General features: G+C 48.2%; 6 protein-coding genes across 6 annotated transcripts; 2 read left to right on the forward strand and 4 right to left on the reverse strand.

Annotated features, from left to right (window-relative positions):
• Positions 1 to 1,877: 1,877 nt before the first annotated feature.
• On the reverse strand, positions 1,878 to 3,272 carry UREG_05235 (survival factor 1; the record flags this gene model as incomplete). The annotated part of the gene is made up of 5 exons (XM_002584500.1): positions 1,878 to 1,976; positions 2,040 to 2,416; positions 2,473 to 2,897; positions 2,969 to 3,184; positions 3,253 to 3,272. The coding sequence occupies 5 exons, from the start codon at positions 3,270 to 3,272 to the stop codon at positions 1,878 to 1,880; spliced, it is 1,137 nt and encodes a 378-aa protein (XP_002584546.1).
• A 2,407-nt stretch (positions 3,273 to 5,679) lies between these two features.
• Positions 5,680 to 8,154, forward strand: UREG_05236 (uncharacterized protein; the record flags this gene model as incomplete). Its single annotated transcript, XM_002584501.1, has 3 exons — positions 5,680 to 5,919; positions 5,999 to 7,310; positions 7,379 to 8,154. 3 exons carry the CDS (start codon positions 5,680 to 5,682, stop codon positions 8,152 to 8,154), a joined length of 2,328 nt encoding a protein of 775 aa, XP_002584547.1.
• A 532-nt stretch (positions 8,155 to 8,686) lies between these two features.
• UREG_05237 (uncharacterized protein) lies at positions 8,687 to 12,280 on the reverse strand (the record flags this gene model as incomplete). The annotated part of the gene is made up of 8 exons (XM_002584502.1): positions 8,687 to 9,007; positions 9,070 to 9,232; positions 9,362 to 9,441; positions 9,507 to 9,588; positions 9,748 to 10,459; positions 10,516 to 10,726; positions 10,780 to 12,008; positions 12,247 to 12,280. The coding sequence occupies 8 exons, from the start codon at positions 12,278 to 12,280 to the stop codon at positions 8,687 to 8,689; spliced, it is 2,832 nt and encodes a 943-aa protein (XP_002584548.1).
• Positions 12,281 to 12,960: 680 nt separating this feature from the next.
• UREG_05238 (uncharacterized protein) lies at positions 12,961 to 14,827 on the reverse strand (the record flags this gene model as incomplete). Its single annotated transcript, XM_002584503.1, has 8 exons — positions 12,961 to 13,084; positions 13,155 to 13,300; positions 13,363 to 13,646; positions 13,706 to 13,737; positions 13,795 to 14,018; positions 14,072 to 14,093; positions 14,146 to 14,269; positions 14,326 to 14,827. 8 exons carry the CDS (start codon positions 14,825 to 14,827, stop codon positions 12,961 to 12,963), a joined length of 1,458 nt encoding a protein of 485 aa, XP_002584549.1.
• A 2,011-nt stretch (positions 14,828 to 16,838) lies between these two features.
• Positions 16,839 to 17,940, reverse strand: UREG_05239 (solute carrier family 25; the record flags this gene model as incomplete). Its single annotated transcript, XM_002584504.1, has 2 exons — positions 16,839 to 17,786; positions 17,866 to 17,940. 2 exons carry the CDS (start codon positions 17,938 to 17,940, stop codon positions 16,839 to 16,841), a joined length of 1,023 nt encoding a protein of 340 aa, XP_002584550.1.
• A 598-nt stretch (positions 17,941 to 18,538) lies between these two features.
• On the forward strand, positions 18,539 to 20,993 carry UREG_05240 (uncharacterized protein; the record flags this gene model as incomplete). Its single annotated transcript, XM_002584505.1, has 3 exons — positions 18,539 to 18,641; positions 18,696 to 18,869; positions 18,943 to 20,993. 3 exons carry the CDS (start codon positions 18,539 to 18,541, stop codon positions 20,991 to 20,993), a joined length of 2,328 nt encoding a protein of 775 aa, XP_002584551.1.
• Between the last annotated feature and the right edge of the window lie 291 nt (positions 20,994 to 21,284).

The raw sequence follows: 21,284 nt of genomic DNA on the forward strand, positions 1-21,284 counted from the left end.
TGATTTCTTTTTTCGGATATTATCCCCTAAATAGTGACCAGACTTGGGTTGATTTTCAAGGCAGATACCCTTTGCTACTTGCCAGCAGGCTCTGATTAGCGTGTTTAGCCATTCCTGTAATGATGTTATGATGATGAGATTATGATAATGAATCCTTATGACAATCTTAATGTATGATCGAGCGTGTTATACCTCTTTGAATACACTTGGCGAGTATATTATCTGGGTGTGTATGGTATATTTTTTTTGTATTTCAGGTATGCGATAAGTATGTAGCTGTATGTTTCTAATCTGGCCTTCAAAGTTATTCACCAGCGTTTTCTTCTGCGGTCCTTGGGCAATCACCAGGTTATCAAACACATCAATTCCACAAATAGATCGTTTAACAGAGCAGGACAAGAAAACAACTCAATAATACAAGATGCAACAAGTAAAAAGGACACCGAGATCAAAAACAAATCAACATAACACTCCTATCCATGGAGTAAGACTTCATATAGCTGACGAAAGAGCAACAACAGATCAGAGACGAAGCAAAACAAAAGCTATTCGCGAGTTGTTCCGAAGCCGTAGATAGGTGTACCGATCTGGAAAGAGCATGCATTTTGTCAGTAAGAAATAACATATAGAATTCAGCTGGGCCACCACGGCGCCAATTTTCGGAAGTAAACAAGAGAAACGCACGCGGTTAAGAACATAGATCACCTTGCCACAGAATATCAGTTAGTATTTCAGTCAAGCAATCTAGTGGATTAGATCCTTCGAGGTAGAAGGCAACTTACGTCGCGAGTTGTAACTGTCTATGAAAAGACCAGTGTGGTTAGCTGAAGTCTGACATATGTGACCTCGCAAGAAAGATCAAACAGTAGCCTACCTTTCTATCCTTATGATGGAAACTCCCCGATTCGAGAAGTATCACAAGTTGTCTAACTATCTAGAGAGAGTGTAAGCGAGGCTCAAATCTTGTTTTTTCTATAGGACGATTTAGCGTCGAGCAAACCCACCAGCCGAAGCCTATCGAGGACTACTTGACGAGTAGTGTCGTAAATCGCTTTCTGGATACGTTTCACGCCTCCGCGGCGTGCAAGACGGCTAGAAAGGTAGGAAGTCAGCGAATTAGGCTTGGTGCCCACCCACGACTAGCAAAGATAGGCCGTCAAAAACCAAATATATGGACATACCGGATGGCAGGCTTTGCTATCGTCACCATTTGCATCAATATCTTGAATAAACCGCGGCAACAGATACGGATGCACTTACTAATCCCCATGATATTGTCTCGTTCCAACTTCCGGCTAGATTCAAGATAGTTAATCGGGCTTTGCGCTTTTTCCATGGGAACGTAGCCGGGCTCCACAGCCTAGCCAGAGGTCAACTTACTGGCGTTTAGGCACGTAGCGTTCCTTCCCTGTAAAAGCGAGCTCTCGGTATCTAGCCTTCATGATGTGGTTGGCGTAAGTAGTGAGATATTGTACACAAGACGAAGGGTTCAAAGCAGGGAAACAACTCGTAAATGAGTGAAAAGATTTGGGGACAGATGAAATTGAATTGCGGTGGCAGGTGGTGATCTGTTGCTGGTCTCAGGTCCATGGTTGCTTCCCACTGAATAACACAAAACAAGAAGCTTATTAACCAACACTTCTATAGAGGATTAGAAGTGGAAGAAATTAAAGATCCTGGCTTGACAAAATTATGTATCATTTAAGTGTGTTAGGAGGTCCATTTGTCAGGAGTTCTCATAATCTCCACAGGATTAAAAGTGTTCTAATAATGGTCATAAGCCAGCAGATTGTTTCGTTGAGACAATGCCAAAAATACAACTCCAACGCCGAATCAACCAGTCAAACGAATATAACCGCGCTGGTGTTCCAAGTGCTTTAGGAGATGAATGTTGCCTCGGAATATAGAGTTCCTTCCTCAGCAAAATCAGTGTCACCGAGTCGCAGCTTGAGGCTCAATTTCTCCTTGGGTGAAAACTATGTAGTTCGTCAGTGTTTATCCCAAGGAAGGGCATGTGGAAATAAAGCCGAGATGCTCACTTGATAAATATACGGCTTCGTCCCTGCAACACTGCCGACGATCGACTTGATGATGGCCGGTACTTCTGCCATGACATCGACTCTATCAAGCCTCTGTCCCAGTGAACCCTCGAGTGTGGCATTGACTTCTTTACCGTCTTTTGTTTGGCCGGACCACGTATACTTGACGACCGTTGGTTCTGGCCATTCGTTATCGGAGTCTTGGGTAGTTTCCACGTGCGATGCCGTGTTTGAGGTTCCGGCGTGGATGATTTCTCCATCTTTCACGATGCCTCCGACATTAACGACAGTCGATCCATACGACGGCGGGGTGGTATACTCCATGACAAAGGCAGAAATCGTGGGGCTTTGGAAATTGGCAAAGTTCCATCTCGCGGCTAAATCGCAGACCAATTTAGCCGATACTCCAGAAATGGAAAGTAGTATATTATACCTAAATGATGAGGTTTCATTCCCTGTAAAGCATGTACAAAGAATCCTCTCCCAGCACAGTTTAGCTCTGCATCTGGGGTTATAATCGATCCTTCAACCTTGCATTGAGGCCAGAATGCGTGACGCATGCTGCCCCAAGGGTTTGCAGGGTCTGTCCCAAAATTCGAAGTCCCATCGTTGCCAACAACAAAGCCGGGAGTCAGGCGAGTGAAGGTGAGGTTGACAAGGCAGCTCTCATTAAGAGCAGATTTGATGGTATAAGCAGTACCATCTCCATTGAGGGTAAGTGCGATATTGTCACCACCAAATGAGAGCATATCCTCATCAAAGAGGTAGTTTTGGATGGGATCACTGAACCAATTGCTCGGCTTTTGCGGGTCTGCCCAGTAAATCTTGGTGTTAAACTGGCATGTTGTGTGCAGGCCACTGTTGAAAGAAGATAACTGTTCAGCACAAGCCTTGGGTATGGGTCCGGATGCTCCGCAAAGGGATCTCACGCGACATTACTGTAGATCACCTGGACCATGACCAAATCACCCTTCTCAGACACAACGTAAAATGTTTGAGTTTCCACGCAGGTGGATTGCATAGCCTTCCATTTCAAATCATCTTTTGTTAATTCTGTAAAAGGAGTTGCTTTGGTTTGCTCTGCAACAGATTGTATTGCTGTGGGCCCATAAATAGGCTCCTGGGTCCCGGCGACGCTGGCCAAACTAAGCACCACAAGATAGTTAGACGCCAAGTAACCACATGGTGATCTTCAGCACAAAGGTGTACATACGTTGATTTCAACCAGTTCATCGTGGCTTAATTCGAAGAATACGTTATCAATGCAGCGGTGAAACGGAATCGAGGGGTTGGGCAGCGAAGAGTTGGGTCGAGGGGAAGTTGCGAGAGATGATGTCGATTGGAAGCGGATCAACCCTGTTCCGCTCTTGCATGTTGTTTTTCATTGGCCCGTTAAGCGCCACCCCGACCCCAAGCGCCGTTGAACCTCACAAAAATCCGTGACTTTTGCAAGCTCAACAATCGAGACATTCGGAACACCTGTGGAATATAGTATTCGACGCCCCTCCACCTAGAACTCGCATAACCCGCGAATTGCCACACGACGCCGGCGGACTCTGGGTCTAATACATCGCAATGGCCGCACGAAAAATTGCTCCAAAGGATGTGATCGTCAAGCTGATCGTTGGTGCTGGCCAGGCCAGCCCGAGTCCTCCCGTTGGGCCTGCCCTTGGTAGCAAAGGTGTGAAGAGTATGGATTTTTGCAAGGTAACCTACCACTGCTGGCAATTCACTCCCTCGATCATTGGTTCTTGGCTAAAGGGCTGTTTGTTCATAGGAATTCAATGCTCGCACCGCACACATCAATCCCGGCGTGCCTATTCCTGCGCGGGTAACTGTGCGTCCCGATCGATCTTTCACCTTTGACCTGCGAAGTCCGACAACGTCGTGGCTGTTACTGCAGGCGGCAAGAATCGAAGAGAAAGGCGGCCGGTTACGAGGTGGTGGAAAACCAGGCCATGAGAGCATCGGCTCTGTATCGTTAAAACACATCTACGAAATCGCCAAGATTAAGCAGTCGGAGATCAGATTGTCTGGACTGAGTTTGGAAGGACTTTGCAAGAGTGTGATTGCGCAAGCAAAATCAATTGGCCTCGCTGTCGTCCGGTGACACCCCAAACAGAGCCGTTGAAGGTGGTAGTAAATGAATATTGCATTTCAATCAATTTTGCATGGCGTTTTCGAAAGAAGTGTGAGGATATCTCTTTTGGGTGTATTATATGGAATTGTATATTATCTGAAGTGAATGATTTTGTCATAAAACATGAAATGGAATGGTTGAAGTGAATGCTGTTCCTACCGCCCATCCCGCTTGTAAACCTCAGCCGGTTTATATCTGTCCATCCTTCCTTTGACGGCTTTCCAACAAGAACAAATTCGATGCAGCAATGTTCTAGAATCCAGCTTAGTCACCGAGATACCCGCAAGGGGCTATCTAATTGGCCAATTATTGTCCGCCGTAACTCAATTGTAAGATTACTGCCAATTAGCCGCACGTTGTACCCCTTTGTCCTGTTCCCGCATTTTCCTCGCTGTGACGAGTAGCCGCAGTACCTGCATCGATCTGACACCGCCTGTACGGCCGTATCGCCGTGGTCCATTATGTCATGGAGCGTGGGGATCACTTATAGTAATGGCGTAACTGCGAAGTGGCCATGGAATCCCGTGGTATTTGGGGACGTTTTTGTGGCTAAAATGGCTCTTCGAATTGAGGTATGGGGTTTCCATGCCAGGATTTTAGCGGATTGCAGGAGGAATGGAAGGTAATTTTTTAGGAAAATTCGCCAGGCCGCCTAGCGAGCCAACTGGAATATCCCTATGAGATGGTAATTCTGATAGAACCTGGGTCAGATGAGTGATCAAAATTGACAGGCAGTCATCAGTCAGCACAGTCTAGTTATGCGTGCCTTCCAAAGTAGGATGCGACGATGTTTGAGGAAGGTGCAATTCTCTAGCAAGGGAAAGAGCGACCGTTGAATGAATGACATCATCTGGAATTCTAGAATAGGCAGGAATTCACTTTTGTTCTTCTCGAGAAGGAATCATCTACATTGATAGCTCTCGCGTTGTTGATGGGCGGCTCTCGATCAGATGCCAATTTCATTGGGCAACGAATTTGCCCGAAGATCCTCTGCACTGGATTCCCCACTCCGCAGCGTCCCGCCGACTTCCATGTCATCGTATTAATCGCAATCTGATTCTCACAGCCACCGGAGAAATTTTCTCGCTGCGATCCGTTTGCGCTACACCTCCACCGTCCTCGACATTGACTCCCGTCTCGGCCTCCTCCAGGTAGCAAAATCTTACGGCAGTGGCAACCAAGACTGCAGTCTCCCTTGACCGGCACCTCTCTTCGTGATTCTTTTACTTCATAGCTGCTGCTGCTGCTCCTAGCCCAAACACAATAGATCGGGGATGTGTCAACGCGAAAAACGCCCTGGAACGCCTATCCTTCTACTCGAGTGCTATATTTTCTTCTAGACTCGAAGAACTGCGCTAGGTATTGTTTCACTAGAATCCTTTTCCATCCACTTTTATTCCAAGCACCTGGGATCGGATTTGAGATCATTGCACTGACTCCGTACACTCTTTAAAAGCAAGCATGTCGGCAAGCGCAGGCTCTCAGCATCCAAAGCCAGCCATGGCCACCTCCGAGAATTCGTCGCCCCAGCACGCAGGCCAACAAACCGTTCGTTTTGCTTCCAAGAAGGAAGAAATCGAGCCCTCCGGGGGTCTACATACATCAGCAATGTCCATCGACAAGTCACAAGCACCCGAAACAGATATGGAAGACCTCTCGATGAAATTACAAAAGTCAAGGCTACAGGAAACCAGAATGCGGAATTTCGCTTTCGAGCCTGTTTCCTTACCGCCAACGAGAGTATGTATATCTGAATGTTTCTTCTTTTGGGCGATTTTCGTTTACTTGGTATCTAAACTTATGCTAACATCCTACTCAGCTCCCTTCGAGGGACTCGAATACGCATAGTAATCGGGGTGGTCCGTCACCACCTCCCTCGGGGCCGCATTCTCCTATCCTAGGTGCCCAAGACTCGGAACGAATGAGGGAACGGATCCACCGAGGAATTGCGCAATATTCAGACATGACACCCCAGTCGTCATTGTCAAACGACGCATCAGGTAAAAGCTACACTTCTAGGTCGCCAGCCGGCAACGGTTCCAGGCCTTCTTCATCTTCAGGCCCAACATCAACAAGACCGTCCTCCATGTCGGATTTTCCAGCGCCCCCAAGAGAGTCCCGGCATAAGCCAAAATTTTTCCTTGGGCCGTCCGAAGACAGCCCGCCTTCAACCCCGAGATACGAAATCAGATCATCTGCCTCTTCTCTCGTGGGATCCGGCACTGCGACCCCGCTTGGAGATCGGAACGATCCTTATGCTAGGAGTCGAATGCCTCCTCCGCAAACCAATCTCTCCCAGTTAGATCAAAGATTTATTTTTAGCGGCCTCGACTCAAAGCGTCGGCCAAGCAAGGGTAATAACCAGTCTACCCAATTAACACCTGCCGTTGATAAATCGCATGATAAAAGGCTTTTTGGGAAAAAAGAACAACGTCACCTTGAGGGCCACAGGGAAGGACACAAACCTCATGGCTCAATGTCTGAGTTGAAGCGTTTTTTCCGTATGGGTGCGAAACAGAAACGTAGTGAGTCGCCTGCTTCTATACATAAGAAGCACTCTTCACGATCTTCGAGCAAGGTCGACCCATTCCGAGCTCATGGCCCTAGTGTTCCTTTTGCCGATGATCACGGGCTGCAATCCAAATATGGGAAACTTGGAAAGGTTCTCGGTTCTGGCGCCGGCGGCTCTGTCCGATTGTTAAAGCGAAATACGGATGGTGTCACGTTTGCTGTTAAGCAGTTCAGAGACCGCCATAAATGGGAGACGGAAAAGGACTATGCAAAGAAAGTAACAGCGGAATTTTGCATCGGCTCTACCCTGCACCATGGCAATGTCATAGAAACACTTGATATTCTTCATGAAAACGGCCGCTGGTATGAGGTCATGGAATACGCTCCCTATGACCTATTTGCTTGTGTAATGACCGGCAAAATGACGCGGGAAGAAATCACTTGCACCTTTCTCCAGATTGTTAATGGGGTAACATATCTTCACAGCATGGGGCTTGCACATCGGGATCTCAAGCTCGACAATGTGGTTGTCAACGAGCATGGGATCATGAAACTGATTGACTTTGGCAGCGCTGTTGTTTTCCGATACCCTTTTGAAAACAACATTGTATTAGCATCAGGTATGTGGTCCATGTTCATTCGATGCAATTGGTTTCCTCCAGCGCTTTTCACTGATTGTGCTTTTTAGGCGTTGTTGGGTCCGACCCATATTTGGCCCCAGAGGTTTACGAGGAACACAAAAGATATGATCCCCGCGCAACAGATATTTGGTCTCTAGCAATAATATTCTGTTGCATGTCTTTGCGCCGATTCCCATGGAAGCAACCTAAAGAGAGCGACAACTCATACAAGCTCTTCATCTCACCACCTTCCCCAGGGACCCCACTCCCTGATGGTTCTTCCAGAGAGAATCGACCACGGCCAAAATCAATAGCGGATGTTTCGTCTACAGCTCAAGATTCCCCGGCCGATAGCCGCCGTTCATCAGCGCCTCGATACCACCACCGGCATGGAAGCGGGCCATATCCCCATTCCGATCCCACGACACGAGACCACGAACCTCACGAAAGTCATCCTCCTAATCACACGGCCGCTCTATCCGAACAGCCGACGGCCGCCCTCAAAACCGCTAATCCACCATCGTCCCAGCAACCTCAACAACCGCAATCGCAAACCTCTGCCTCTAGTGCCGGCTCTGGACAGCGACAAGAAGTCATTAAAGGCCCCTGGCGATTACTCCGGCTTTTACCCCGAGAGTCCAGACATATCATAGGCCGCATGCTTAAAGTTAAGCCCCGTGAAAGAGCCACGTTGCAAGATATCCTCTCGGATGAATGGGTACGTTCTAGCGAAGTGTGTAGACAAGAAGAGTTGGGCCAGATCATCAATGCACCTAACCATACCCATGTTTTGGAGCCACCGTCTGGGGCTCCGCCACCGACAAGTGACCAAAACAACAAGTGATTATCATGATCCGTATTTGCACGGCGCCAGAAAGGCTGATGATTTTTCTTTTGCTGCATTCTCACTACTTCCCTGTTTCCTAATACTTTGCCTTCCCTTTCTTTAATTCACAATAAAACATTTAGACGCGGAATTGATCGCAAGGTCGCTGGCGTTCATGGAGAGGGAGGATTAGCGATTTGAGTTGTTTGCGGTACGCGGTTTAACTTATACCTCGAGCTCTTTGTTTTAGGTGGCTGTTTTTGGACAATTTCTGATGAAACTAAAGTGAATGGGACTTGCACTAAAATTTTTGAATGCGTTTGACTTATATATAAATTTGAAGGCACAAAACAAAAGCAAAGAAGTTACTAAAAAGGCTCAGCAATTCAATAGCTATTGATTGATATTTGATTACTATACTTATTACAGAATAAATTAGTGATAAGTATTCAAAACCCTGATCGTCTTAACTGTTAGGTCTAAATATCATAACATCTCACCATCATAAATGGCCAGCATATATTAATTGCGTGTCTAAATCAAACCATCCTCATATTAGTTGCTCATTTGAGGGAGCTCGTGAATGACTGGTTGCTGGCGTCGAGCCTCCGTCCTTATTCGCAGCAAGGTTGCTATTCCCTGCCGAGGCCGTACTGGCAGGGCGCTTCAGATCTGCACTAGTTTTGCTTTCACGTCCTTGGACATCTCCATCTGTTCCCGACGTGGTCGTGTTGTTGTTATTGGTAGACTTCTTTTCCTGACGAGGGGGGATTATGCGTTTGCCATTGGCCTTGTAGTAAAGGATCATATCGCCGCCCGCGCGCCAGATGTGTGTGCGCATTGTTAAAAGAGTCATTTCAGGAGGTATTAACTATAGGGGAAAAATTCTCAGAAGAGAGAAATGATTTTAGTATATGGGGCGAGATAACATACTGTATTTTGGCAGTATAGTTCTAGATACTCTTCTGGCTTCAGCTGGTTTTCATCTTTGCTGTCGGGCGAATACTCGGGGTCAATACGCTCTGCAACATAGGCAAGAATCTTCTTTCCGCGAAGCATACGATTGGCGCTCAAACGGGAGTTATTATTTGCATCCCTTGTTAAACCATTAGTCAGTTTCTTGTCTTTGTTGAGATCAGGGTGAAAAATTTGCGCAGAAGACTCTGTACAGGGCATGACAATAGAAAAATAGACAGAACAAGAATAGAAGTAGTAAGGGCCTTACGGATCAATCGCCTCAGGTAACAGGCCTTTGTAAGGCGTGACGGAAAAGGTGATTTTAACTATTTCAGTCTCCATTCGGTTCTGCATTAGAATTAGCATCGGATACCAAAATGCTCGGTTCGTGTCGATTACAACTGTCTACTAACCTCTAGAAGGAGTCGTCCTAGCCACGCTGGTGCGACCTTTTCTAGCTCATCGGCGTCTTGTCCAATAGTAGATACGGTCCCCCTATAGATATCAGCGGCAACTGCAATTCCGGGACCATCTTCTTGAATATTAATCGCCGTATTCGATGGAAGTGATATAGTTGGAGTTTCATTTTCAGGGCTCGGTATGATTCTTGACTCTGGCTTTTGTCCCGGCTCTTTTTCCAAATCCGTTTCGTACTTGGCTCTAAGACTCTCAATAACACCGTAAAATGTCTCATCGGGCACCTTATCTTTCTCCTTCTCCGAGGAGTTAACTGAGGCTTCCTCGGTCTTTTCCTCTGCTATTGGCTTTGTTTCTGTAGACGTGCGTCCTAGTTTTTTGGGGAACATTTGAAACTTTTTGCCAAATAAAGAGCCGGTGCGCTTTGTCTTCTCTTCTTTATCCGGCTCTGCCGAAAGTGCAGGAGATGAATCAGCGAGATTAGATTCTTCAGTCGCAGCCGGTGTTTTCGCGTTCAAAGCTGAAGAGTCCCCGGATTGGCGGTTTGGTTTGGACAAGAAGTAATCATCGATCCCGGGGCGATCGACCCTAGTCCCTGGATGCTGATCTGTTGATTGACTTGTAGGGCTTGAAAGGGAATTTTCCGGAGCAGATGTAACAAGTGGCGCAGGCGTTGCAATGCCAATAGACATCCCTGGGGTTAGGGCCGTCGAATGCAACTCATTGGTGGTCCGCGGTCCCTTTATAGGAGCACCAGGGAGAGCGGTTGGCTCGGAAGCATAGATTGCGATAGGCGGAATATCAATGGAACTAGGAGCGTCCGTCCGTTGTAGACGCATCGAATTGTGCAATTTGGCTACTAGTGACGCCAGATATTCGGAATCTCTCCGTTTTTCTTCTTCAATGAGGCCAGCAAATAGATTCCGAAGGACCCATTTTCCCAAATTGACTGAGATGACGGAATGTTAGACGCTGTAAAATATAGCTCTAAGAAAGAACACATACTTCTCTGATCATCTCTAAATTGGCTTATGTCCGTCAAGTCTGTTTCATCCGCGTACATTTCTCCATCAAAGCACCGGTGAGGTTCCAAAATGACTGATAACTTTCCTGTCCGGGTATGCAACGTGCACCAATTCGCGATTGACTTCACCGTGTTTAATTTTGCAGCGATGTCATCCAGGTGGCCTTTCCCAAACGACTTTACTGGAGTGCACTTTGAGAAGGTTAGCAATCCGTCCGAAAAACAACACTTGCTGTACTATTTACCTTGAGGAGATCCCATAATACGACTTCACCAGCTGTATCCTTAGTAAGAGCACGCACTCTATCGTTTAGCATCATATGCTTGATGAGACCATTCAAACCCTCAACGGTTTCCTTTGGTTGGCTCTGGGCGGGGGTATACACTCCCGGTTCGCCGCTTGGTGAGGTGTTAGATAGGACTAAAATCGACGAGGAAGGGGCCTTTAGCTTCTCCGTTTCTAGAGATTCGTTGTGTCGAGGAGCTACATTGCCTATGGGCCGGTGTGCCTGTTGAGACGAGGTCGTCAAGCCAATGTCTGTAGTATCGACATCGCTCCAACGATTGATGCTGGACTTGAGTGTAGCTGTCCAGATATGGTCATTGGCAGCGACAACTTTGAATACTCCTTCATTTTCTTGTAGAGCAGCAACACAGACGCCTTGATCGACATCGGCAGAGTATCTAGTGTCCGTCTTGGCCACTACGCCAGCCCTATCACTCGAGTAAAATACAGAGAGCTGAGGGTGGTCTGAATACAGCGACCAGACGCTCTCGTTATGCATCGTCAGAGTATGCATGCATCTCCCTGCTGTGATCGACCATACTTTGATAGTTTGATCAGAGGACGCCGTAATGATAGTATTTGCATCCTCGTTGATCAAAATACCCCGAACGTTGTCAGTATGCCCAACAAAAGTAGTCACCAGGTTTCCAGAATTGGAGTCCCAGACGCGAACTGCGCTATCAGGCCCTCCACTAGCTAAGATCGACTTCTTGGAGGCTAGAGCGTACACCGAACCCTTTTGTGTCCTGCCATTTCCAGAAACGTCAATCTTTAACTTCTCTCCACCGCCGTTCAGATCCCATACGTAGATTTTATGATCCAACCCACCCGATGCAACCCAGTCAGCATGGTGTCGGGGAGAAGCCAGGCATTTGACGTAGTCGCTATGTCTACCGAGGGATACGGGTATCTTCAAGTCTTCCGAGTCTTGGCGCCATAACCTGACCGTGCTGTCTGACGACCCGGATACCAGTGCAGAGTTGTTTCGAGCCAGGAGAATATCATTGATCCAATGGGTATGGGCTTGGACCTGGCGTCGGAAAGTAGTTGGTTGCACGGTATCGGTGCCGGAGCTTGAGGGCGGGCCGGAGGGGTCATCGGAAGAAGCCAAGGAGAGATCCGGCGAAGGGATTCGCGAACGGGAGTTGACGTGCAAGTCCCAGCTGCATATCACACCGTCACGACCACCTGAGTATCTGGAGGGCCATTAGCCAAGGATGTAATCTTTCGCCGGGTTGTCGCGGCAATAAGGAGGGATCGGCGGCAGGGACAAACGCACAAGATGGACCGTTCAGAGTCAACAGCGAGGCCATTAACGCCGAGACGATGCCCACCCGGGCCATCAGGTATTGGCAGCTCTGTGCGAAGGGCCAAATCATTAATAGGAGGTTCGCAGCAAGCTGTGTGTGTCCGGGGGATCACGTACCATAGCTGACGCGCTGAAGAGATTTCCTCGCCATCCAGATGAATGTGCGGGGATCATTCAATCAATATGGAGCGAGTCAACTGACAGCCAATAAATTGCTTCGAGATGCAGGTGAAGCGTTCTCTGTGGCGTCGAATTGATGGCAAGACGCCATGAGCTGCTGCCTGGGCTGCGTCCCGTTGGATGCCCGGTGAGACTGAACGTTCTGGAGTCGCAGTGGGGAACAACCTTATTTAAGCATAGATTGGCTCTGGGGTATTTTACCATACGCATCCCATACGCGGATGCGACGCAAACAACCACTGTCTGACGTCACAAAGGTGTGTAATTACGCATCCGGAACACGCCGTTCCATAACACAGCCGACCACCCATGCATCAACCAGTCAATGAGGATGGAGTATGTATATATGTACTATATTGGATGCTGCAGTGGGTAGCTCTGGGTACAGCATATGAGTTGTGTCCTTCTCGAGCAACTTTGCAAACGACTCTCCAGCACAAATAGAGGCGAGGAGGTTTTATGTCAGAAGAACCCTATTGATTCCGAAGGCATTACGGAGTATGTTCCAATCGAATTCGATAGTAAGCTAAAAGGTCTTTCAGACATAACAAATCAAAAGCATATCGTTCCTGGGTATTTTCCTTCAAGACGAAATTGATAACCTCCGCCCGTGGCTCCTTAATAGTGTGTGCCAGCTCAAACCGTCGACTTCTAGATTGTATATCTGAAATCGGGATCCCCGTCAATGATCTTCTCGCCCCGGTCAGCTTTCCTGTTTGCTGCTCTGAAGCACAGCGTAAGTACGCTGGTGCAGATCATGATGAGACAGGCAGCCCTGTATAATTATTGATCAGCCTAACGTTCACTCAAAGAAAAGCCCACAGGAAAGGAATAACGGAACGTACACGATACAAGCCACCATACCAGGCATATAATCTGGCCGATCTTGGGTTCGGAACACAAGACTTCCCGCGATTCCACCGATACCTCCAAAACCAGTCAATGTCGCTGAGCAGAAAGCACGTTTCCACTGGCCACGAATGTTGTTCGCCTGGGATAAGCATTAGTGACCGCATTTCGCTTTCTAGATGCAGGAACACTGATGGTACACACCTGATAAGCCATGATTGCAGGCACGTTTGCATTAGCGCCGGCGACAGCAATGAATACGCCAAAGTATCGGACCGCGTTGTTAGAATGAAATCCCATGATAGGTAAGCCGATAATTAGAATTATACAATTCGCGATGATGACAGGGGCTCTAGTTCGGAAGCGATCGCTGATCCATGACATCACAAACATCAGGATTGCGGAGAAGGCGTAAGGAGGAGCAATGAGACATTGAGAAGCAGCAAGGCTGAACCCTAGATTGTCTTTTAAAATGATAGGTAGGAAGACTATTCTTGTCAGCGCTGCGAGTGCAAGGGTCGTAAGATACGAATTCAATGATACTCACAGGCGAACGCATACGTGACGGTGGTCAGGCAACTGGATCACGTTAGATGTGCACGACAAGCCAGGTCTCGGGGGTTTAAGATCTCTTACAAAAACATAAAAGCAAACACCCAAATTTCAAGATCTGCGGCCGGCTTCAAGAAGCGTGCAAGGGAAAATTCCTCGGCCTCCACGTCACGTCTATCCTCTTCCAGGCGCTCGATAACATATTGGCATTCGTGAGGCTTGAGGAAGCGAAATGACGGCTTGTCTCGTTCCTGGTCGGGGAACCGGATGATGAATGCATATGCAAAGATTGCAATCGCGCATGTTATCTGGTATACCATGAGTGACGGAATGCGGTGCATGAATATCAGTAAGAACTTACAACGCCCTCCATAATAAATATCCTGAGAAATGTTAGTTAGAAAGCAGAGGTCGAACGAATTTAGGTTAGCGTACCATCTCCAACCGCGAATATTTTGAACACCCTCCATTTGCATCAAGCCATATGCAAGAATGCCGGACAACGCCGAAGCAAGACTACCAATCAAGTAGAATACGGAATAACGCCGTGCAACCTCGACTGGTATAAGTTAGCATTAAAGGAAGGGCAGAAAGAGACCCAGGGGGATGACTTACACCGGGTATACCAGGTTGACAACAGGTAAACACAGCCAGGGAAGTAGCCAGCTTCGAGGATGCCAAGCACAAGTCGCAAGCCCACCATTGTTGTCCAGTCCTTAGAGAAACCGAGTCCAATGACCAGGCATCCCCAAAGGAAACATATACCGGGTAAGAATATGCGAGGGCCAATCTTGCGGCAGATCACTGTCATGGGAGATTGAAAGACAACGTATGTGATAAAAAAGCATAGCGTGATGAGACTGTACCGATATCCCTGCAAAAGGTCGAGGTCTTTTCTCATTCCTGCAATAGCAGCATTTGAGACATTCTTTCGATCCATCAGGGATATGCCGTACATGAAGCCCAGAGCCGGGATCAAGCGCAAGTCGATTCGACGTCGTAAGGCGGAAGCTTGCTTTGGGGTGAAGCTCCCATTGCTCTCAGTGTCGACTTTCGTGCCATCTTCGATGTGAAGCGGCGACAGCTTTTCGTCCGTTGAATTGGTTGTAGCGGCCATTGTTCCTCGAAAAGCTCCCTCTGGCTGGTTTTCGAGAAGAGAAGTCAGATCCGTTGGTCAAAGCGGAGGATGATTTCTATCAAACGAAGCAGGCAGGTGAGTAGCTTATGTACAGCATCCACCCTCTCAGCGAGCAAGACCTAGAACCCGGTCGGCAATCGCAATGACCCAGTGGAATCATGTTCGAAATACGAGAAAAGGGGACCCTCGTAATGTGCCCAGAAACAAGATGCATTGGATAGAGCCAGAGTGCATCGTCTGTGGATTCAGACGACGCAGAATCAATGGGTTGTGAGATCAGGATTCTCCGCGTTCAGACGGTCAGGTCACGGCAGTTGCAAGCTCCGGCGCCTCTCCGATCCCCTTCCAAGACTTAGCGTGCGCTTGGCACCATCGGCCGCTGCGACCGGGACTGTCCTAGGGCGGAAGACGCGGGGTAAAATGCGGAGGAGCGCTCTCTGTGTGTCCCGGGCCGCGGGCCTCTTCGCGGAATTATCGCCTGTTGCGCTGGTTGCCGATGCCGACAAGGGACTTCGAGACCCGGCCGTTGACGCCTTTAGCTTTCTCTCCGAAATTGGACTGCCCGTCTCGATCTTTACAGCCGACCGTTTCAAGGCAGCAAACACCAGAGCCACGTCCCATGATGGCGTCGAGAGAGTTGCTAGCTCAGATCTCGAGATGTCCAGCCAACGGGCGCACCGAACTTTGAAGTTCTGCTCAACCCTATCTCAGGGTCCGGGGTATTATGGAGAAAAAGCAGTGACAGCAATGTTTATTCATGGCCTCTCCACTTCGAAGCCGCCGTTTCCCTTGACGCTGGATATATCGCAACACACTCGACAGGATAAGCCACTTGAGAAATGAGCATTCATTCACTCATTGAGCTCATTCTTGACGTCGATAGCACATCGGGCTACCTGCATCCATCGGAGTGAGACCGATAGCGCACATCCACGTAGCCCTTTGGAGTTTAAAGCTTCGACGATGCCCAGCATGCTTTCAAGTTTCTCTCCATATCCCCAGAATGTAGGACATCCTCCGACAATTGGAGACTCCATGTGGCAAGGTTCAACCTTGGTATCCACAGCTTGTAGTCAACTAATTGCTCTCTCGGGACTCGATGAAGGCAGAAGGTGAACAGGCCACAAAAGGGCCAAAGAGTTAGCGTGAAGTATGTGTATGGAAGGCAAAAGCGTTGAGTGGATTGCCTCTTTGATTGTTTCTCATAGCGACTCCATATAGAACGAGTTTAACTCCCTCCTCTGGATGAATGGGGTTGTCTTTGAAGATGCAGATTCATCAGCTGGGTGAAATGTTGATCCGCCCCGAAGATCTAAGTACCAACCTTTCTGAGTAGATATCAACTTCCTCTGTACGCCTTCAATGCTAGGATTATGATAGCAAGTGACTTCAGCTGCAGCCTGAGTTCTCTTAGTGCATCCCGCCAAACCAAAGCGCAAGTAGCACACTAGCCTGGCAAGATAGCACTGACTTATGCGTGTTCTCCTGGGCTAGCTGGCTGGCTCCTACTACGCGCCCACCAAAGCAAAAGTCCAGCCGCTAAAGCAAGGGAAAGCCAGTAGTAACGGAACAAAACTTATGTAGTCATGTAGTTTTGCAAATATCCAGTCCTAAAAGCTGGGGAATGGGCCCCATCCGGTCGCTTTGCTCCGAAACACCATCAGCAGGACGCTTCTCTTCGTATCAAGACCACCTAAGCGATGCAAGATTTGACCCCTCATCCCGCAATGGATCGGGATTCCCGCGGGACAACATGGTAAATACATTGTTGGGCGAAGGAGGGAATGCCTGAGAAGTCATTCACCCGCGGAATCCAGTGGACGCTTGAACAGGATTCACTCGACTACCGTGTCTGCCGCCAACAAACTAAAAGGTGGAAAGCACATATGTGAAGTGTCTCTACCATCTATTATGCAAATTGTATTGTACATACATACAGAGTCCAGAATTGAACATGACCAGATCATGTACCCAGCCGATGTCTAGCCTCTCACAAGTCCGCTTCAGCGCATTCTTTTTGGAGTTTGCTACCTTCAAGCAAGTTCCATGCTCGCTGATAACTCCCGAGGAATACTGCACCTCCGATTCCAATCCAGGCGACTCGGGGTCCAATTCCCCTCCAAAACGCGCCGAACCCTTCGTCCCTCCAAATACCTCGCACAACATCTCTCACCCGAATCTTGCCTCCGCCATCGCTGTCTCCACCTCTTCTGGCCAACATGACTCTTGTTTTCACTACATCAAGCGGTGTGGTCAACCCAGCGGATATCGCGCCGGCAATGCTACCAAAGAACGCACTCGAAGTCGCGGAAACGGGAGCTGAGGGGTTGGATTGACGCCTCCATAAAGCATACGTCTCTTTCATCCTTTCCCACATTGTAAACTGTAGGATCGTGAATGGAATTTCGCGTGAGATGGTAATTGCCGTCCCTCTGTATAACTCGCGGAGAACCAATGTCCAGCTGCCCCTTCCTCCGCCTGGCAAGTTGGCGTGACGTAGAGAGAGGATATCTTTCAGAGCTAGTAACGTGGATCCTCCAAATAAACCAGCCTGAGCTCGTTGCTTGATCACTTCGGTGGGAACTCTAACCGCACAAGCAGCCACCTCTCCCAGGGATGATGCAAGTGAATGCGTAAGAACTGCGCGTTGCCATGACGGTGGTGTATTTTCGGTAGATTGATGTGAAGGGAGGAGAAGTCGTTTCACTCCATCGTAAACCACAAAAAAGCTTGCGGCGGATGGGGCGGAGCCAAGGAGGACAGACGGCAATCCAGCATATATACCTCGAATTGAGTGGCGAAGCAGTGGAAGGCCAGATTTTGTCGATGGGACTGAATTAGTATTACCCTGGCGCCTTCGAGCTTGCTGGAGTCTGGTTTTGATAGTATCTAGAGGGAAGAGGGAAACGTCAACAGTGAGACCGGCGACTGCTCCGGCCTATAATCCGACAGGTTAGCGCCTACAACAAAATAAAATGAGGGATCGAAGTTATTGTGATGCAGCATTCGAGGCATACCAGGAGGGATCTCGTCCAGAGAGAGGGGACGAGTGCCTGTGACGCATCCTCTCGAGGATGGTCAACCGCCTCCATTGGCGGCAACGAGTGGATGCTAGGTAGCGCTCTTAATCTTCAAACGCATGCTGTTCAGAACCGGAATCAATACCCAATAGCTCAATTCATGGCGAGCTCCGTTTCCTATCGTTTCCCGTTTTGTCCTTCTGGGGTTCGGAGTTGAAGAAATTTAAGTTGACAAAAGCTTCCAACGTCATCGGCAGACCGACCTCAAGTTGCATATGCGCCTCCAGCCGGGGAACAATCCAATGCTCAACACATTGTAAGGATACAAAGTTCTCCGCATTTATGCTAGAACCACATCTTGTCTACTCCGTATAATCTTTACAGAAACGTTTAATTCTCCCACACGGAGAGGGAATTTGCTGGACTTGGCCGAATCTACCCCTGATTACATAACCAAATTGGCGAGCTTACTAATCCAAAACCAAGCATCACGTGCAATATTCCGCCGCAGCGATCCTATTGGCCGGAACCTCTGATGCAACTTTTCGGTGGAAAAGGGGACGATATATCTTTCTGTCTGAGGGAGATACTGCTTTTGCCTCGGAAGCCAGAATGCCCTTGATTTTATGGCCAGTTATTACTCTAGCTATGACGTCAGGCTCTTCGAATAATGGCCTCCGTCATCCCTACAAGTGAATTCTATCAAGCTCTCAACGGGATCTGGAGGCGCTGGGCAGGGCATCAAAGGAAGGATGGGTTTCCCAGTAGAGTTGGTATGATCTACTCGGCTCTTCCTTTTTACTTACGATCTAACGTTCTCTCTTTAGCGCTTGCTGTTAGCGGCGGGCCGGATTCCATGGCCTTGGCCCATCTGTGCAGGAAGTTGACAGTAGAAGGATACATACCAGATTTAAAAGTGATAGCATTAATAGTCGATCATAAGTCTCGGAAGGGAAGCGCTGACGAAGCACTCAGAGTTGCAGGATGGATCCAGGAAATGGGTAAGCGGAACTACTTCAAGTTCTGGGATGGGAGTATACACGCCGTGAAATGCTGCTAATCAAAGTGTCCCAGGACTTACGCCTGAAATTCTTACTCTGAAGTGGCCTGCAGAAGCAAAAGATCCCTCAAAGCTATCAAATTTTGAGACTCTGGCCAGGAAGCTTCGATATCAAGCTCTTGGGACCGCCTGCACGTCAGCCAATATCCAAACATTGTTACTGGGGCACCATAGGGATGATAACATCGAAACCGGCTTACTTCGTTTATCCCAAGGCCACAGACGATTTGGACTTGCGGGTTTCGACTGTATCTCGCCCATCCCCGAATGCCACGGGTTATGGGGTGTATCGCATAGCGGTGATATTTCCAGCTTGGAGACCATCCTCACTAGTCGAACTCCAGAGTCTAAAGCGAAACCGTCAAACTTAGCCGAACACCTGGATATCACAGGAGTTTCTCCCCAGCTTAACATTGCGCACTTTACAGCGTCTGGTGGTGTTTACTTGCTCCGTCCATTCCGTGCATTTCCAAAAGCACGATTAGAAGCTACTTGCCGTAATGCTATGGTCCCGTTCGTTGTGGATCCGACCAATGCGGATCATACACTTACCGTCCGAAATACGGTCCGTAAATTGCTAGCATCTGATGACTTGCCTCGGGCGCTACAAAGCCCTCCAATTCTAGCTCTGATGGACAGGACTCAAAGAATCAAAGAACGCCTGCAGGAGCTGGTTGACGGTTTGGTGAAGCTAATCAAAGTTGTTAATTTTGACTTTCGAACCGGAACATTACTTCTCAGGCTACCCTCTGCTAAGGATCTCAAGGGTCTAGAAAGCGCTTATAATGATGATAGTCGCGGCTATCCATACGTTGATTCCCTGGAGGTACGGTTAAAAGCCTTACGAGCATTAATCGAGTTGGTAGCCGCCGGCTCAAACGTGCAGATTTCGCAGGACGGCCTTCTCAGGGCTGCTCAGATGATATGGCCGGAGTCACCCGAGGATACATCGTCTCCAGATGTATTCACACTCGGTGGCGTTCAGTTTCAGCCGCAACAACGTAAAGAGCCATGGGGAAAGGGGTCCTATCTGTATAATTTTAAGCGTCGACGCCAGGCTGCCCGTACACCCTCCTTTAATATACCCGACCAGGGTTTTACGGATGAGACTGTAACAGATAATGAAGCCAATACTACGGATACAAATATTTGGCTACTTTCACGAGAGTCGTTCCGCCGGTCTTTACCTATAACTACTACGGATTTTGGAATACTTCTTCCAGACCACATTTCCCAGCTGTCAGCAGACAAAACAAAGAGCGAGTGGACAGAATGGAAACTCTGGGATGGTCGATATTGGGTCCGGCTTCGGGCCACCAGACAAATGAAACCAATAAACCTCAGAAAGGGTGCTACTCCCAGGACTCGCATCTACAGCTTGGGCGACACCATCCCAATCAAAATGAGACCCTTGACCCATGATGACATTACCAGACTTCGGCGAGCAGAACTTAAAAACCGATATTATAGACGCCAGTATTCATGGAAGTTGACAGACCAGGATCTACGCCACAGCCCATGGGGCAACGGCGCCAAATTCCCATGGGAAAGAAAGGCGTTTGATATCCTTCTGGCATGTTTTGCCCCAGGAGATATTCGAACAACGATTCCAGCCCTACAACATTCGGATTATAAATCAGCAAAACCAGAAACGATATGCCATCCCCCTGAAACAAGCGCAACAATCAGCAAAAAAGAGGTGGCCAAAACAATCGCCCACTTCCCAAACAGCAATGAAGTCGACGGAACAAAAGAAGACGAGGAGAAATACGGCAACGGACAGTACGAAGAAGATGATTACTACGATATCAACGATACAGAGGAGCTTGTTGGCATTCCAACTTTCAACCGCCGCACAAGCAAAAAGATATGGGTTCGCTTGCCACCAGAAACCGCCCAAGGACTCTTGAAAGCGGCAACACCATCGAACACAATAAACGTGATTGCACATGGTAACGAGGAAAAAGATTCTGAAGTTGAGTTTATTTGCCCTTGGATCATCGAATGGGAAATCTTATACAAGCACGTCGATCCAATGATGATTCGAAACCTAAGTTGGGAATAGAAACGAACCCGTTACCTGAAGAGAGCTGCTGAACCAAGCACGGAGACACGGTAGCTTTGGAAAGGAAGCCTAAGCTTTGGCAAGCATCAACCGGTGCCTGTTGAATAGCCGGTAATACTACCTCAATGAATCGAATAAAAAATTAATATAATCATTTATCCGAAAGCCTGACACCCCACCCCTTCCAGCTGCATATCAATGCCAACGTTGTAGAAAAGGGCATACATCACAAGTGATACAGAGCAGTTAATACCGGCATACCAACCAGGCCCCAGAACATCAAAATCTGTG

This window comes from Uncinocarpus reesii, genomic scaffold (assembly GCF_000003515.1).
Source record: "Uncinocarpus reesii 1704 scaffold_3 genomic scaffold, whole genome shotgun sequence".
NCBI classification, from domain to species: Eukaryota; Fungi; Ascomycota; class Eurotiomycetes; order Onygenales; family Onygenaceae; genus Uncinocarpus; species Uncinocarpus reesii.